Source organism: Ailuropoda melanoleuca, chromosome 16 (assembly GCF_002007445.2).
Source record: "Ailuropoda melanoleuca isolate Jingjing chromosome 16, ASM200744v2, whole genome shotgun sequence".
NCBI lineage: Eukaryota > Metazoa > Chordata > Mammalia > Carnivora > Ursidae > Ailuropoda > Ailuropoda melanoleuca.
In genome coordinates this window covers 84,715,880-84,734,241 of record NC_048233.1, presented here as the reverse complement: position 1 = coordinate 84,734,241, position 18,362 = coordinate 84,715,880, and the positions used below count along the sequence as shown (strand labels likewise).

Below are 18,362 nucleotides of genomic sequence, written 5' to 3'. Positions count from 1 at the left end.
AAAGAGACTAGAAAGAAAAACAGTAACAGGAGCACGTTTCACTCCTGATCAAAATTAAATCTGAAAGACTTTTATCATATCAACTGCACCATTTACATAGAGCTCTTGGGCTATTTCTAGCTTTGAACTTCAGTAATCCAAACTAAAAGTAGAAAATAGCAACCATTCCCTTCAACATTCCTGGAGCCAGCGGAGAGGGCAGGGAGGACAAGAAGGTGGCATTATTATTCTCCACTACTGACTTCAAGGCCACTGGTATTTTCAATCATCATCATCATCATCATCATCATCATCATCATCATCATCATCATCACCGTGGTCCCAACGGAATCAAAGAGGTTATCAGCCCAAGAGTTTCAGTAGAATCAGGTGTCTGTCCTATTCATTATGCATCCATTACTTAGCTATGCTACAAATCCTCTCTCTAACATAAAATAGAAAAAAAAAAAAAAACCTTCCTTCAGCCATTCAATGATACTAATTATCACATATAACCTAGGTTAATTTGATTTGAAAGAGATTAAGTAAGTTTCAATCAGGCGGCTCTGGCTTCAGATTTTAAATGTCTTAAATGCCTCCAAAAGACTAGCAAAGTCACACTCTTATATAAAGTTTCTCTCAACCCATGTTATATAAAATGAAAATAAAAACTCTGCTTCTGAAAAATGGCCAGCTTTTTAAACAAAACTTAATGCATCAAGTGAGAATACCCAGGATCCTGGCCTGGAATGAAGAAATCTCATTTTCTGGGCCTACCACACACAGCAAACACTGAGCAAGACCCAGCACTCTCTCAAGTGATCATCTATCTCAGAGCTTTGCCTATCAGCTCCAATCCAATCCGTGAACTCATGTGCTTGCCGTGTCTCTAAGTGTCTCCAATTTCCTGTTAGGCAATTTTACTGAATGCAAAAACACCCATTTCCCTGAAAAAAGCCACCAACGCACCTCCCCATTACCATTTTTCCAACTTCCTTATCACCTCTGATGGCACATCTGACCTAAGACTCTAGGAATACTGAACACTACTCTCTCTTCCTCATTCCTGACCACTTTTTTAAGATTTTATTTATTTGAGAGAGAGAGAGAGAGTGAGACAAAGAGAGAGCATGAGCAGCAGGGAGGGGTAGAGGAAGAGGGAGAAGCAGACTCCCCGCTGAGCAGGGAGCCGGATGCAGGACTGGATCCCAGGACCCTGGGATCACGACCCGAGCCAAAGGCAGATGCTTAACCCACTGAGTCCCCCAGGTGCCCCTCTTTTTTTTTTTTTTTTTGAGAGAAAGAGAGTGAGAGAGTGCACCCGTGAGGGTGGGGAGGGGCAGAGGGAGAGAGAGAATCTATTTATTTATTTATTCTTCCTACACTATTTTTTTATTTTCCAACTTTTCTTATTATGTTCAGTTAGCCAACATATAGTATATCATTAGTTTTTGATGTCGTGTTCAATGATTCATTAGTTGTGTATAACACCCAGTGCTCATCACAACATGTGCCCTCCTTAATACCTATTACCCGGTTACCCCACCCCCCCTCCCCTCTGTAACCCTCAGTTTGTTTCCCAGAGAGAGAATCTTAAGCAGGCTCCACACCCAGCGCAGAGACCAACACAGGGCTCAATCTCACAATCCTGAGGTCATGACCTGAGCTGAAATCAAGAGTCAGACACTCAAGTGACTGAGCCACGGAGGTGCCCCAGGGACCACTTTTTCTTTAAACCTTGTCCCTCTCTATTCCTATTCTCTGAGTCTAGTCTTCTATCCCTTCATAATTAAATAACCAAATCAGAAAATAGAATATGTGCAGCCATGAAAAAGGACAAAGTAGAATAAAATCTCCTGACTTACAAGCACTTACACATGGTGTTCAGTAAAAAAAGCAAAATGCAAAAATCAATTTTAATATGATTCTATTTTTAAAACAATATCCCCAGGGGCGCCTGGGTGGTGCAGTCGTTAAGCGTCTGCCTTCGGCTCAGGGCGTGATCCCAGCGTTCTGGGATCGAGCCCCGCATCAGGCTTCTCTGCTGGGAGCCTGCTGTTTCCTCTCCCACTCCCCCTGCTTGTGTTCCCTCTCTCGCTGGCTGTCTCTCTCTCTGTCAAAAAAATAAATAAAATCTTTAAAAATAATAATAATAATATCCCCAATCCATGGTATGTATGTTTATACACATCTTTATATTATACAAGAATAGAAAAAATATAGAAGGATAAAGATATGTTACATGGTAGGGAGTGATTCACAATGAGAAAATAAAGAGAAGGGGGAAATGAGGCAAGCAAAAGAGAAAACAACAGACTTCAGTAAACAATACATATATATGATATGCTCCCTTTTACGTATCTGTGCAAAAGTATATATAAATATATTTTTTAAAGTTCTAAACAAAATGGGGGTGCCTGGGTGGCTCAGTCAGTTAAGCGTCTGCCTTCAGCTCAGGTCATGATCCAGAGGTCCTGGGATTGATCCCCACATCAGGCTTCCTCCTCAGTGGGGGGCCCGCTTCTCCCTCTCCCCACCTCCCCCACCCCCTGCTCCTGCTCTCTCGCGCTCGCTCTCTAATAAATAAAATCTTTTTTTTNTTTTTTTTTTAAAGATTTTATTTATTTATTCAACAGAGATAGAGACAGCCAGCGAGAGAGGGAACAGAAGCAGGGGGATGGGAGAGGAAGAAGCAGGCTCATAGCGGAAGAGCCTGATGTGGGGCTCGATCCCATAACGCCAGGATCACGCCCTGAGCCGAAGGCAGACGCTTAACCGCTGTGCCACCCAGGCGCCCCATAAATAAAATCTTTTAAAAAAAGTTTTAAACAAAATGAATGAAAAGCCCTAAACAAATTCAACTGTACAAATGAAAGGACTTTCTATTCATTCAGGAAAATATTTTTAAATACCATGCTGGTTTTAAAACATGTCTACAGGGCACCTGGCTGGCTCAGTCAGCAGAGCATGCAACTCTTGATCTTGGGGTTGTGAGTTCAAGCCCTATGTTCGGTGTAAAGATTACTTAAAAATGAAAAAAATTCTTTAAAAAAATGTCTACAAATTCTTTGACAGTCCTTTCATGAAAAGGTAGAAACGAATTCCCCTCCCCTTAAATATGGGCTGGGCTTAGGGACTCACTTCTAATGAACAGAATGCATTGGAAATGATACCGTGTGACTACATAGGCTAAGTAAGAAAAGGCAACATGGGGCGCCTGGGTGGCACAGCGGTTAAGTGGCTGCCTTCAGCTCAGGGCGTGATCCCAGCGTTATGGGATCGAGTCCCACATCAGGCTCCTCCGCTATGAGCCTGCTTCTTCCTCTCCCACTCCCCCTGCTTGTGTTCCCTCTCTCGCTGGCTGTCTCTATCTCTGTCAAATAAATAAATAAAATCTTTAAAAAAAAAAAAGGCAACATGGCTTCCACCTGGCTTTCTCTCTTGTAATGCTTGCCCTTAGACCCCAGCCTCTATGATGTGAAGAAGACAAGAGCCACATGAAAGGCTGCCTATAGGTGTTCTAGCCACAGCCCTGGCTGAGGTCCCAGCCAACAAGCTAGCATCAGCCACGGGACATGGCAGTGGAAAGGCCTACATATGATTCCAGCCGCCCCACTTTGAGCCATTCCGCTCCTCAAGCGGAGCAGAGGATTCTGGCCAAGCTCTGCCTAAATTGCAGATTTGTGCGCAAAATAATATTGCTCATATTTAAAGTGACTAAGTTTTGGAGTGGCTTTTTTACACAACAGTAGATAACTGGAACAAATACTATTTAAGATTTTACAGAGTAAATTGCGCCACTTCTCACTTTCTGCCTCTTTGTCTTAGGAGTCATGTTAAGATAAGTTTACCACTTGTCTACCTGCTTTCCTGCTCAAGGGCACAAGGTGCTCAAGTGGGGTGTAAATGTGGCAAATGGAGAAGGCTGGGCAGTTGGGAGGTCAGTTCCAATGAGCAAATAATTAATTAAACAAATAAGTAAATATTCTGAGAATAATGAAAGCAAGCTTTCTCATTCTTGAAAAAGGTATTTACAAACACAAAAAGGGGTAAGGCTGGAGAGAAACCCAAGGTATTATATTGGAATAAAAAATATTAGTTTGAACTCATGGTTTTTAAAGATATACACAGAAATAGATATAGAAAAAAGTGAGAGACAGAAAGAGTGCTGTATATGCATACTTAGATTTCTTGGCTCTGTCTGCTAAGAGCACCTAGAAGTAATGATATCCTAAAGCAGTAAGCATAACAAACTCCCAAATCTTGGTTTCTAAATACCATCCCCCATCAAAAGAACCAGGACTCTTTAGAGAAATGGCTGACTCCAGGGCTAAGGCAGGGAAAATACAAGATGACCCTGGAACGTCTCGTTCTAGAAAATCAGGAAGTGTTCAAAGAATGGTAAGGACATATAAAAGGGAAATAGCTTGAAAGGGCTCCCACTGACCACAACTGGAGTAATCTGAGCATCAAAATAAATAATATTACTAACAAATTACAATCCAATGAGTAAATCACAAATCTATGAGCCCATACTGAAAGAAAGGGAGGGAGGGGATGAGAAAGCTCATCCTTACAATAGAAGGCCAATTTATAAACGCAGAAGGAATAATGGAAACAAACAAGAATCATCATTTGGCAAACATAGTGTGGTTACTGATGTAGGCAGGACACTAATGCTGGTAGCTTGAAGTCTGATGAGGAATAAAATATTGGCATAACCTCACATTGTCTCCACACAAAATACTTGTCAGTTACGAAAAGAAAAGCAATGACTTCACAGTGAAGAAAAGTAGAGATAGCCGGCAGCCACCATCATGACCAGATAATCAAGATTAACATCACTGGTAATGGGATTGCTTAATATCATGTGTGCCTTGATGTGAAGTACTGAGAATATTACAGCATCATTTCTGTGATACTGTTGCCAAGAAATCACGACCTGAGTCTGGTCACGAGGAAATATTAACGGATTCAGCTTGCAGATCATCCTCCTGAATACAGGGCTGTTGAGGACATAAACGACAGTCAAAGACTAAGGGGTTATTGGAGGACATGAAAAGACATGACAATGAAGTCCATTGCATGTTCCACACTAGGATGCTGGGCCAAATGGAAAAGGAAACATTGTTGGGGCTACTGGCAAAATGTGAACGGGCCTTTGGATTGGGGAACAGGGTTTCCTCAATGCTAATTATCTGACTTAGAAAGACATGTAGTAGTTACTTAGGAGCGCCCTTGACTGGGGGAATACACACAGAAATAGTATGGGGTCATAGGGCAACACATATGAAATTCATTCTCAAATGACTCAGAAAAACTAGTTTAGAGAAAGATAGTCTAATGGAGTAGACGTGGTAAAATGCTAACAGTTTGGGAATCTGGCTGAGGTGAGAGGAAAATGGAAGCTCCTCCCAATCACAGACTGGAAGAAAATAGGACAAGTATACCTCATTTTACTACACTTCACAGATAAAACATTTTTTACAAATGTAAGGTTTGTGGCAACCCCACATCAAACAAGTCTGTTGGTGCCATTTTCCAAAAGCATTTGCTCACTCTGTGTCTCTGTGTCACATTTTGGTAATTCTCTCAATATTTCAAACTCTTTCATTATTACTATATTTGTTATGGTGATCTGTGATCAGTGATTATGACTTTGTTAAAAGCTCAGATGATGGGGCGCCTCAGTGGTTCAGTCGGTTAAGCATCTGCCTTCAGCTCAGGTCATGACCCCAGGATCCTGGGAGCCAGTCCTGCATCTGCATCGGGCTCCCTGCTCCACGGGAGTTTGCTTCGCCCTCTGCCCCTCTCCCGCACTTATGCTGGTGCTCACACTCTCTCTCTTTCCCTCTCTTGCACGTGCGTGCATGTGTGCACACACAAAAATAAACAAAAATTTTTTAAAAGCTCAGATGATGATTAGCATTTTTTAGCAATAAAGTATTTTTAAATTAAGGTATGTACACTGTTTTTTTAGACATAATGCTATTGCACACTTCCTAGCCTATAAACACAACTTTTACATGCACTGGGAAACCCAAAAATTCATTTGACTCACTTTATTGCAATATTTGTTTTAGTAGGGTGGTCTGGAACTAAATCCACATTATCTCTGAGATATGCCTATATATATCCGATACACACACATGCACACACATACTCACATATACACACACATATGTATCCGAGAGGACCCAATCTGTAATACATAAATAACTGCTATAAATAAATTAAGAGACAAACATATCAATTTATAAAATAGGCAAGATTTAAACAGATTCTTCACAAAAGAAGGTATCCAAGTGGCCAATCAGCAGGTATCCAATGTCACTAGTCATTAAAGAAATGCAAAATTAAACCAGAGGGAGTTACCATTTCACACTCATGAACCTGGCTAAAAATTTTTTAAAAACTAACAAAACTAAATGCCGGTGGAGATGTGGAGCAATGGGAACTCTTGGATATTGCTAGTCTTAGTTATCTACTGCTGTGTAACAATAGTGTCACAAACTTAGCAGCTTAAAACAACAGATGTTTATTATCTCACAGTTTCAGTGGGTTAGAAGCCTAGGCACAGCTTAACTGGGTCCTCAACAAGATTTCAATCAAGGTGTCAGCTAAGGCTGTGGTCTCTTGACAGGCTTGAGGTTCCAAGTTCACATGGTTACTGGCAGCATTCAGTTCCTTGCAGGCTTCTGGACTGAGGACAATGTTTCCTGCTGACTGTGAACTTGAAGCTGCCCTCAGATCCCTGCCACACAGCCCTCTCCATAGGCAGCTTACAACATGGCAACTTGCTTCTCCAAAGCCAGCAAGGAGAGAGTATCCTCACACAAGATGGTCATTACAATCTGATGTAACATAATCACATACACATAATCATGTCTCTCCTGTCACTGTTGTCTCAGTCTATTAGGAAGGAGCAAGTCCTACCCATACTCAAGGGCAGGGAATTACACAGGGCATAAATACCAGGAGACAGGGGCATGGGGGCCACCTTAGAATCTGTCTGCCATAGTAAGTAGGAATGTAAACTAATACAACCACTTTTGGTAAAATGGCAGTCTCTTATGAACTAAACATATAGGTACTCTAAGACGTACCATTCTACTTCTACATATCTACCTCCAAAGAAATGAAAATGTTCATATAAAGACTTGTACAAGAAAGTTCATAGCAGCTTTATTTATAAAAGGCAAACACTATAAATAACCTATGTGTCCATCAGCAGGAGAACAGATAAACAAATTGTAGTCTCTTTTTCTTTTTACAATTTTTTTTTAAGTAGGCTCCATGCTCAACGTGGGGCTAAAACTCACAACCCCAAAAGCAGAGTCACATGATCCACTGACTGAGCCAGCTAGGTGTCCCTACAGTCTTTTTCAATGAAATACTACTTAGCAACAAAAAAGAATGAACTACTAACATACACAACATGGATGAATCTGACAAAAGAAGATCAACATAAGAATACATACTACCGTATATGATTCCATTTATATGAGGTTCAAGGACAGACAAACTAATCCTGGTGATATAAACCAGAACAGTTACTGCCTATGACAGGTGGGAACTGATTGGACGTGATCAATATGTTCTATATCTTAATTCAGGTGTTGGTTACATGAATGTATATATTTGTCAAAACTCACCAAACTATAAACCCAAGATCTGTGCATTTCACTGCATTTAAATTTTACTTCAATAAAATAAACATTTAAGTACACATTAATAAAAAATGAAGAGAGTTTAGCACAGTAGTTAAAAGAATAGATTCTGAGGCCCCCCTGCCAGGGTTTGAACTTTGGTTATGCTACTTTTTTGGGCAAGGTACCTAACCTCTCTACCTATTTGATAATTAAATGAATTAACACGTGGACAGCAATTAGGACAGCACCTAATATATATCAGGCACTCAATGTTCACTATTATTAAACAAAACTAAAAAGACAACCATTAATAAAGTTGGCCAGGAAAGGAAAATCAGTTTACTACATGATTGAGCAGTGACTTGCCTTTCTATGATCATAATAATAAAAACCAAAATTCAATTTTATTGGGAGAATGGGGTGATGGTAGCCAATTTTCCACATATGGAATTCACCAGATAACCATCCAAAGACTGTTTCAGAAACAAGCCTTGTAGAACTACTTGACTCTCCAAAATATATGTATAATATTGATTAAAAATAAATACAACAAAAAGAAAAAAAACTATTTGGGGGAAGTGGACTATTAAAAAATAAAACTACAGGGAGGAAAATAATTAAGTGCTGAAACTCGAATGAAACCAAAATGCAGTTAAAAGGAGCATCAGTCTGTATAAGAAGCTGCAGTCTAGAGAGAACACTAACCAGAAGGGAAGTACACTGAAATTCAGTATCATTTGAGTATTAAGTATGTTCCATATTAAAATTGCAGAGATACTATCCTTCCTCTCTCACAATTACATTCCAAGGTCTTGTCACCCTTTTATTTGGTAGGAGGTCAGGCATTTCTCAATCCATTGGCTAGAAGGCCATATAATGAATTAATATCAATGTAAATTTAATTATAATAATGTATCACCTATATTCACATGGACACTTTCACTGAGGAACATAAAACTTGCTTAGATTTTACCATAATCTTCAAAGCATTTCTAAGCAGTAAGATAATGAAGGAAATGGAAAGTGAGTGGTTTGCCTACTTTCATTTTGAAAACCAGAATTAAGATATAGGAATCCCAACAGAGTAGTGCTCTTACTACATTCCCATAAACACACAAGCTTTTAGAAAATAGACACCACTTTCCATCAACAAGCTATTGCTATAGTGGCCATGCAAGAAGAACCCCAATGGGGCACATTCCGACTATTTAGCAGGCTTCATCTTTGTGACTATGCTTATTGTCCCTGCAAACTCACAAACTGACATCGATGGCACTTTGTTAGCATTTTGTTAGTACTTTAAGACAAAGAATCTATAAATTGTTTCATCTGTTCTTCTCAAAAACCTTGAGGAGTCAGCTGGATAGTTATTTTTATTTCTTTCCATTCTGATGAAAAGACTGAAGCCTAAAAGGTAACTAACCCCAAATCACAGAGTTTTTATTGAAGGAAGATTTAATTCTTCTGGCTCCAAATCCAGTGTTCAACCCACTCTGCCAGTGTATTTGTGTCAACAGAAGTTTGTGAAAATGAATCATTTGCTAATTTTTAAAGTCTAGATTACAGGTGGCAACATTTGAAACTGTTAGCTTACCTTAGGTCTCTTCCTAAAGCAAACAAAAAGTCAAACACATTTGAGAACATTAAAGCACACTTGCATTGATGGACTATGATAACTGTAATAAAGGCAAAATGTCTTTAATAAGTGAGTCTTAATACGGTTAATGATGGTACTAATGCCTCTAAGGTGCTTTCTGGATTGTCACAACGGCTGGGGACTTTACTGACATTCAGTGGTGGATAAACCAAGAATGTGAGACATCCTAAAACCCACAATTCCTCTGAGTCCTTCAAAATTAGGAAATGACTAGCTTCCTACATGTTTCCCACATTCATGTAAGTGAAAACATTCCCCCCAAAGGCAGAACCAGGTTTTGTAGGGCCTGAAGCTTATTCTAGTTGAAGGGTCCTATATAAGAAAAAGCATACAAATTCACAATTACAAAATTAGGTCTAGGATCTTAAAATATCAAATACGTAGGAATACATCTAAAGAAGGATGTACAATACTTCTACACTAATAAGTGCAAAATCAATTAAAGAAGATCTAAGTAAATGGAGGGACATACCACATTCATTAACTGAAAGATTCAATATTTTAAGGATTTCAATTCTCTCCAAAGTAATCTATAGATTCAACACAATCCTAATACAATTCTCAAAAAAACGTAAAGGAAATTGAAAAGCTGGTTCTAAAATTTCTAAGGAAATGCAAAGAGCAAAGGCTAGTCAAGGCGACCAAGAACAAACACACAGCTGGAAGACATAATACCACCAGGTAATAGGCCTATTATAAAGATACAGTAACAGGGGCGCCTGGAAGGCTCAGTCGGTGAAGTGTCTGCCTTTAGCTCAGGTCATGATCTCGGGGTCCTGGGACTGGGCTCCCCGCTCAGTGGGGAGTCTGCTCTCCCTCTCCTTTCTGACTCCCCCTTGCTATTGCAGATACTCTCTCTCTCTCTAATGAAAAAATTAAAAATATTTAAAAAAAATAAAGATATAGTAATAGAGACAGGGGACATTAGTGCAAGCATGGACAAACTCACCAATGTACAAAACAAAGTCTAAAATAGACCCACATGTAAAATGTCACGTGATTTACGATCAAGGTCACAATGCAAAGTAGTGGAAAAAAGATGATCTTTTTAAATAAAGGGTGCAGGGTTAATTGAATATCCATATGGAGGAAAATACATCTTAACCCCTCACACCACACACAAATATCAATTCCAGATAGACTGTAGATCTAAATGTGAAAAGTAAAACAATACATTTTAAAAGAAAACATTAATGAACAACTTCATGATATTGAAGTAGGCTAAAATTTCTTAAAGAGGATATAAAAGGCACTAAACATAAAGGGGAAAATTGAGAAACTAGACTAAATTAAGATTAAGAATTTCTGTTCATCAGGGACTCCTGGGTGGCTCAGCTGGTTAAGCGTCTGCCTTCAGCTTCAGGGTCCTGGGATCAAGCCCCACACCGGCCTCCCTGCTCAGTGAGGAGTCTGCTTCTCCCTCTGCCTCCTGCTCCCCTCTGCTTGTGCTCCCTCTCTCTGACAAATAAATAAATGGAATCTTAAAAAAAAAAATTTCTGTTCATCAAAAGACACCATTAAAAGAGTAAAAAGGCAAAATAAATAAATAAGTAAAAAGGCAAGCCATGGGGTATAAGATGTTTGTAAGAAAAAGAACTCCTACAAGTCAATAAATAGACAAACCAACAGAAAAACGGGCAAACGACCTGAACAGACAATTCATAAAAGAGAATATCAAATACTAATAAGCTTATGAAAAGGTACTCAACATCATGAGGAAAATGCAAATTAAAACTACTGGAGAAACCATTTTACCTCCAACCAGAAGGACTAAAACAAAAAAGACAAAAGAATACCACCTGTTGGTGGAGATGTGGTACAACTGGAACTTTCATGCTCCTAAGCTAAATATACCCCATGATCTGGCAATTCCATTCCTGCTTATACACTCAAAGAAAGGAAAGGAAATATATAGAGTGCTTACATCCACCAACAGACATGTACAAGCATGTTCATGGCAGCACTGTCCATAATCACCCCAAACTGGAAATCTCCCATGCCTATCACCACGGAACAGTTAAATAAAGTGTGATGTATTCACACATGGTACACTATACAAGAATATATGAACTGCAACTACATGCAACAATGTGGATGAATCACACAAACGTCCTGTTGAGCAAAGTCAGATATAAGAGTGTGCACATATGAAGTACAAAGGCAGGCAAAACTTGACTTACACTGCCATTGAGTTAGGATACTTTCATTTTTGGCTGGGGGGAGAGGTAGTGATTAGAAGGGGCAAGGCTATGTTTTGGGTTGTTGGTAATGTTCTGTTTCCTGATGTGTGTGCTAGTTATGTGGGTATGTCCAGCTTGTAAAAATTCATCAACTGTACTTGTTATGTGTACTTTTCTAAGTATATATTATACTCCAACAAAAAGTTGTTTGTTTTTTTTAATTAGGTATAGGGCCATGAGGAAGCCTGTACACATGAAGGGACTTAAGCCTAAGCTTCATCAACTTCATAATTAATTTGCCTTTGATCTCACCAGACATATATGTAAGTAAATAAAAAGCAGTTTATAATTATCTAAGCCTACATCTAAATAGATTTCACAAAGAAATTTAGGTACTTTTTTCACCATTTAATGTATTTGGAATTTTCCAGAATGTAACTACTATGTAAATAGAGGAAGGACTGTACTTGGTTTTGTGCAGAACTTCATGAAGACTTACTCAGAATTCTAGAAAATCATATCACCAATGGCATTGTCACATATCATCTGACTCACCCACACAATACACTGGTATCAGTCTCTATTTATAAGTGTCACATTCACAGAGGAAAAACTACATGTACTTACAAGTACCCGACAGCTACAGTTTCTGATGTGCCATGCCATCTACAAATGTCTTCTGAGAATTCACATACAGAAATACATATTATATTACAAATAGCCTTCCTCTTGTTTTTCCTTCATATTGCAGTTAAGATATTGTAGATCTGCTGGTAAAGTTTTATTATCTGGGAATTTCACTTCAGGACAGAAAAAGGGCCATAAATTCTAATTCCTGAATTTAATAACTGTTTTTTATGCAACTCACATTATCCAAATCACAAGTTAAGTAATATACTTACCTAAAATGTAAAAAGATAATGAAAAAGAAAAAGAAAAACCCGGGTGCCATTCCAAGAGCAATTACCTAAATATATCACAAACTTGATCTAGACATGGTGAACAGAACAAGAGGGTAATAAGAGTCCAAACTACATGGGGCGCCTGGGTGGCACAGCGGTTAAGCGCCTGCCTTCAGCTCAGGGCGTGATCCTGGCGTTATGGGATCGAGCCCCACATCAGGCTCCTCCGCTATGAGCCTGCTTCTTCCTCTCCCACTCCCCCTGCTTGTGTTCCCTCTCTCGGCTGGCTGTCTCTATCTCTGTCGAATAAATAAATAAAATCTTTAAAAAAAAAAAAAAAGAGTCCAAACTACAAAATCTAACTAAGCCCTTTTCCTTTTAAATCAGTAAGATCCAGTTTGGCATTCACAAGCAAAGGGCTCCATTATTTTCCTGCTCTCTTTCAAAAATAGCTCCACCTTCAAGATTATACAAATTAGATCATTCTGCAGCAGGATTCCTCCTTACAGAGCAGCTCCTAGGAAGCACAGGCAGGCTGTCTGCTGTAGCAAACTATTCATTTAAAAAAACATGTTTTTGACTTTTCAGTTTTACTGGGTGACAAAGAATATGTGCTATAGATACTAATGGCTTCTGCAATGGATTTCCCTTATTAAAACACATCACATAAACAGGGATCACAGAGGATATACCAGACAAAGCAAATATGAGAGCAGAATAATCAGGGATGTTGAGACTCAGCTGCTCCAATAGCTTCATCATGGCCTACAGCACAAATTAATCTAGATTATTAACACAATCAGTTGCCAACCTGTAGATTATTCCATCACCCAGTAAATTCCCAAGGAAATTTATTCCCAATTAATTACAAATGGCAAAAGTGTAAACAAACTTCGTCAAGAACCTTGACATGTTCTGTTATACAGATCTCAATCTTACGTAATGTCACTGAAGATAAAGTAATGACAATAACAATACATTTTTTTGGGTAAAAACCAGAAAACCAACACAAGGAAGTTAAATGAAATTTTCAAGTCATCTTTGAATCCTTTTTGCTCTGTCATACCCCAAATCCAACCCACAAGCAAATCCTTTAGGCTTGAAAATATACCTAGAATCTGATTAATTCTCTTCTCTTCCACCTCTACCACCCTATTCCAAGCCAATATTAGCTCCCACGACATCATCACAGCACTCCTACCTGGACTCCCTGCTTCCACCCTACCCTTCTTTATAGGCTCTTCTATACAGTGGTCAGTGGGTATTTTAATATGAACGTCATTATCATGCCTCTTCTCTGGCTCAAAACCCTCAATGGCTTCCCGTCTCACTCAGTGTCAAAGCTAAGTCTTACAATGGCCTACGAGATCTGGGTCCCCTTGGCTTCTGTGACTTTCTCTCCCATTACTTACTCCTCATTCATTTGGCTCCAGCCTACTGGCCTCCTGGATGTTCCTGGAACCTACCAGTACTTGCTGTTCCTTCTACTGGCTTGGCTAAATGTGTGCTGCACAAGGACTGCTCCCCTTTTCTGACGTCTGTCAACCACCTTATTTGAAACTGTAACTCTCTCTGCTCCACTTATCCCCCCTTCCTACTTTATTTTCCCCTATCTGACATACTCTATCATTTGCTCATTCATTTGCTTATGGTCTGCTTTCCACCTGCCCTAGAATGTAGCCTCCACAAGAGCTGGGATTTTGTTTCTTTTATTGACTGTTCTCTCCTCAGTGTCTAAAATGGTGACCAGCTTATGATGTATATTCAACAGTTACTTGCTGATTAAATGACTACTAGGTAAAGGAAGAGTTAAAGAGACTTATCCAAATCCACATGATGAAGTAAAGCCAAATAAGAAACCAAATTCTAAAGTCAAAACATTTTTGGCATATGGTTTTAAAGAGATTATAGAAATTTGCTGACTTTTTTCCTGCAGATATATTGTAAGAATAGGAGGAAATACCTGAATGAGCATCAAACAAAACAAAGCGAAACAAAACAAAACCCAAATAGAGCCATCATTCCAAAGAGTCATTTTTCTAAAAATATTCTCTTAAATGGACTCAAATAAGATGAAGCCTCACCAACTGAGACATGGCATTCATTCATCAGTAAGGCTGCCTGAGAACCAGGCCCTTCCCAAACATAAGTAAACCTATCCCCTGGCCTAAGTCCAAAGCATGCCAAACTAATTTTATGCCATATCTTGGTTGAAGAAATCATATCCCATTTCTAGCCCAAATTTGTTTCCCCAATGAAAGAATACTTTCTTTTTCACCATGGAGAGAAAAGTTGACTGAAAAGATTAAGGAGTAATGTTTAATAATATTATAGGTATCATTTTTATGTTTTTTTTAAAGGAAAGACAGAGGGGATTATCTACAAGTAATAAAAACAAAGTGATAATGATATTACATACAGTTAATGAACAATTCTCCCCATTAAAGGCAAGGGCATAAACAATTTATTGCACATTTTGGTGGTAGAGAGGAAATACAATTAAATCCATTAATAGCTACAAGAGTTTTTATGTTCCCAGAGGACCTTGGTTTCCAGAGTTGCTTATTCATTTTCACCCACAGCAAAAATGGTGCATGGCAGAGATGACAAATGCTGTAGACTACTTTCCATGTATTTTAGTTTTGTGGAGACAATTCTATTAAACAATAGACTTAAGATAGATTACACTGCCCCATTCCATTGCGTATGAGCTAAAAGTGCCAAACAAAAACCTACTTGTGAAGACAATGTAAATGATGACTAATGTAAATCAGGTCTATCACAGGTCAACAAATATTATACCATCAAATTCACAGCTTCACCCACATTACCCGAAGACGTTATAGTAATGATTTCTATGAATATAGATGCTCAGACATTTTACAAACATTTTGTTTCTCTTCATAACAAATCAGCAAGGCAAAAAAAAGGTGCACTCACTTTTTAAAAACAGGGAAAAAAGCAACTTGCCTAGAGGTAATCAAAACAAATTTAACCAAGCAATAAATACAGGGCTTCACTTACTAATCCGTAATTCTCCAAACCAAATGCAAAATTTGACTTGTATCTCTAACTGCATCTTCAATAGGGTTTTTGACTCGCTAAGACTTTAGAAGATTAACCCCTACCCAAACTCATCAGCAATCCCATCCTTGGAGTACAACCCAGACCAAGGAGTACGTAAAATGTTTCTTCCTTGTCCCAGAACACGGCAGCTGTGAATCTCCTGTATTCAGATGATGCTATCCATTATTCTTAGCCTTCATTTCCAGAGCCCATTCATTTTTAACATATTTGATTACCTGGTTTTTTAGCCCATGGTCTATTTAAAGCAATGAAGCAGAAAGAAGGCATATTGATAGCAATAGGGAGAAATAAAGACCAAAAAAGCAAACACATGAGTTTAAAAATATGTAACACATACCAGTCTGCACTCTTCATCTGAAGCCCTGATGTTCACCATGAAGGTACCATTCATCATGATAATCCACACTTGAGGAGAAGTTAATCTGTGTTTCACATATTTTTAAGAAAGAACCAGAAACATGTAAATGTATTTGTAGATTTCCAACTAAAATGGGACAGGGGTGCCTGGGTGGCTCAGTCAGTTAAGAGACTAACTCTTTATTTCGGCTCACGTCATGATCTCAGGGTTGTGAGGTTGAGCCCCATGAAGAGCTCCGTGCTCAGCTAAGAGTCTGCTTGAGATTCTCTCTCTCCCTCTCCCTCTATCCCTACCCGCCCCCTTTCTCTTCCTATCTAAAAATAATAGTAATAAAATAAAATGGAACAGTGAAGTCTTGGTGTTTATTAAAGAAGAACATTAACATGTATATAGAAAGATCCAAATGTCTCCTGATAGGCCTTAAATGTATTATCAGGTTTCTCCTATAAAAATACAATAGAATTTTTCTATAGTTTGAGACACAAAAAGGAAAGCTTAAGGAGATAAGAGAAAAATATCAATTCCATTTAAACCCTCATTTTCTTAGGAGTCACTTAGCTTTTATAAGTAATAAATGGCTAGCTATAAACCGGTTTAGTTGCTCTTCTGGCTGCCAAACCAGAGCTAAAGAAGTCAGCAGGTAGAATAGGGAAGCTGTCAAGTCAAATTGGCTCAAAACAAAGTTGTGGTTTGCAGGCGGGGCCTGCACCATCTCTTCCGTTCGTGTAAGCTGGCAGGATGTAGAAACAGGATCCCCCGATCCAGCCACTGCTTCAGAAAACCAAAATATTTTATTTTGACTTTAAGCTTGGGATTTGGCAGGATCTGTGCCTACTGTGAACCCAAGACCTTATAATGGTCCCACTGAGGAAATCATATCAACCAAGTTGCCCTGTCTCCAGAAAGAAAGCAGTTTTTGGAGGGGTATCAGGGAGAGACAGAGAAGCTGGATTGGCAATAAAGATAGCAATAGTAATAGTAGTAACAGCTATTATTTTTAAGTTTTTCTATGTGCCACATTAGCATTTATTTGTATTAATCTCATTTAATCCTCATAATTAATGAGGGGTAGGGACAATTATTAGGCCCGTTTTGCAGATGAGAAAATTAAAGCATTAGAGAGGTTACATAATTTGCCCAAATCACTAAGTGGTAAACGACAGAATCGGGATTAAAATCCTGGCTAACTGGCTCCAGAACTGGTACCTAGAGCCATTCTGCTGTTAAGTTTCTTGCTTTCTATAATTTAGTAATAGAGCAGCATTCTGTAATTCCAACATGACAAAGTATAAACATTAAATATTATTTGTCAACAATGAGAACCAGCAGGGCTTGAGGAACACCAAGTTTAAACAGAGAAATCGTTCTGGTGTCAGATAATCATTAGTCATGAGACAAATCCCAGCTCCACCTACCTCGAAACGGTGTAGCCTTAAAAAATGCCTTCATCTCACTGGGCCTTGATTTCCCTTTCTGGGAAAGGGATCTCAGTACTTGCCTCTAATGGTTATTGTGACACACAGTAAATGCTCGATTAGTCTGGTTCACTTCATTCAGGCATCAGCTCAAATGTCACTTCACCAGAGACCTTCTCTGACCACCCTATCCAAAGAACCTTTCCTCCAACATTCTCAATTCCCTCACTGTGCTTTATTTTTCATCATGGCATTCACTCATTACCTATTTATTATAAATATAACTATTTGTTTATTATCTGTCTCCCTCCACCTAAATGTATACTCTAGGAGAGAATGAATTTTGTCAACTTGCTTGCCGCCGTTTCCTCAGCACCTACGGCAGTGCTTGGCACACAGAACAATTCAAAAAGTATTTGTTGAATGAAAGAATTGTGTATAACAAATATTCACTCAATAAACATTATAAAAAGGCACCATTCATTTGATAAATGTATTCACTGGTATTCATAAGGTAACTAATAAATGAATAGGATTATTTCAGATGATAGTAACTAACTGTGAAGATTTATAAACTTACAGAATGTAACAGGCAGGTAAGGGTAGCTTTCCAAGGTGGTAGATTAACTGAGACCTGAATGATACTCACAAGTGTGGGGACAAAGCATCCCAGGTGCAAGTGCAAAAGCCCAAAGGCAGAGGTGACCATGTCTAGGCCCAGCTTGCCCAGAGCCAAGTGAGCACGGTGGAGAATGACAGAAGATAAGGTCAAAGACACAGAAAGGGGTCACATCTTGAAGTCTTTCCTAAGGCATGAAGAGCGGTTTTACTCTAAGTATGATGAAAAGTTATTTGATAGTGTCACTTATCTCTTCACCCACTAGAATGTATACTTATGAGATCAAGGAGACCAACTGGTCTATAAACATTTGCTAAATGAATGAACTGGGAAGATTATGAAGAAGGGAGTGACATAATCTGATTTTCTTTTGAAACATCACCCTGAACTGCTACTAGTGGTTACACTCTGGGAGGAAACTAGGGTGGCAAGAGATGGGTAGAATTACAAACAGTAGAATGCAATGTGGTTTGAGAGGTACTGTAATACAGAGAAACGGAAGGATAAAGCTGC

General features: G+C 38.9%; 1 protein-coding gene across 5 annotated transcripts in view; it reads right to left on the bottom strand.

Moving 5' to 3' along the window:
* Positions 1-18,362, bottom strand: part of PACS1 (phosphofurin acidic cluster sorting protein 1) — a 142,741-nt gene that overhangs the window by 116,122 nt on the left and 8,257 nt on the right. Inside the window, exon 1 of one of the 5 annotated variants that reach the window (XM_034644648.1) lies at positions 15,795-16,008. The exons of the other annotated variants lie outside the window; for them this stretch is intronic. Coding sequence (XP_034500539.1) covers positions 15,795-15,811 — 17 coding nt within the window. The 5' untranslated portion in view covers positions 15,812-16,008. Of the gene's footprint in view, positions 1-15,794; positions 16,009-18,362 lie in introns of those variants that run through there. 5 annotated transcript variants of the gene reach the window in all.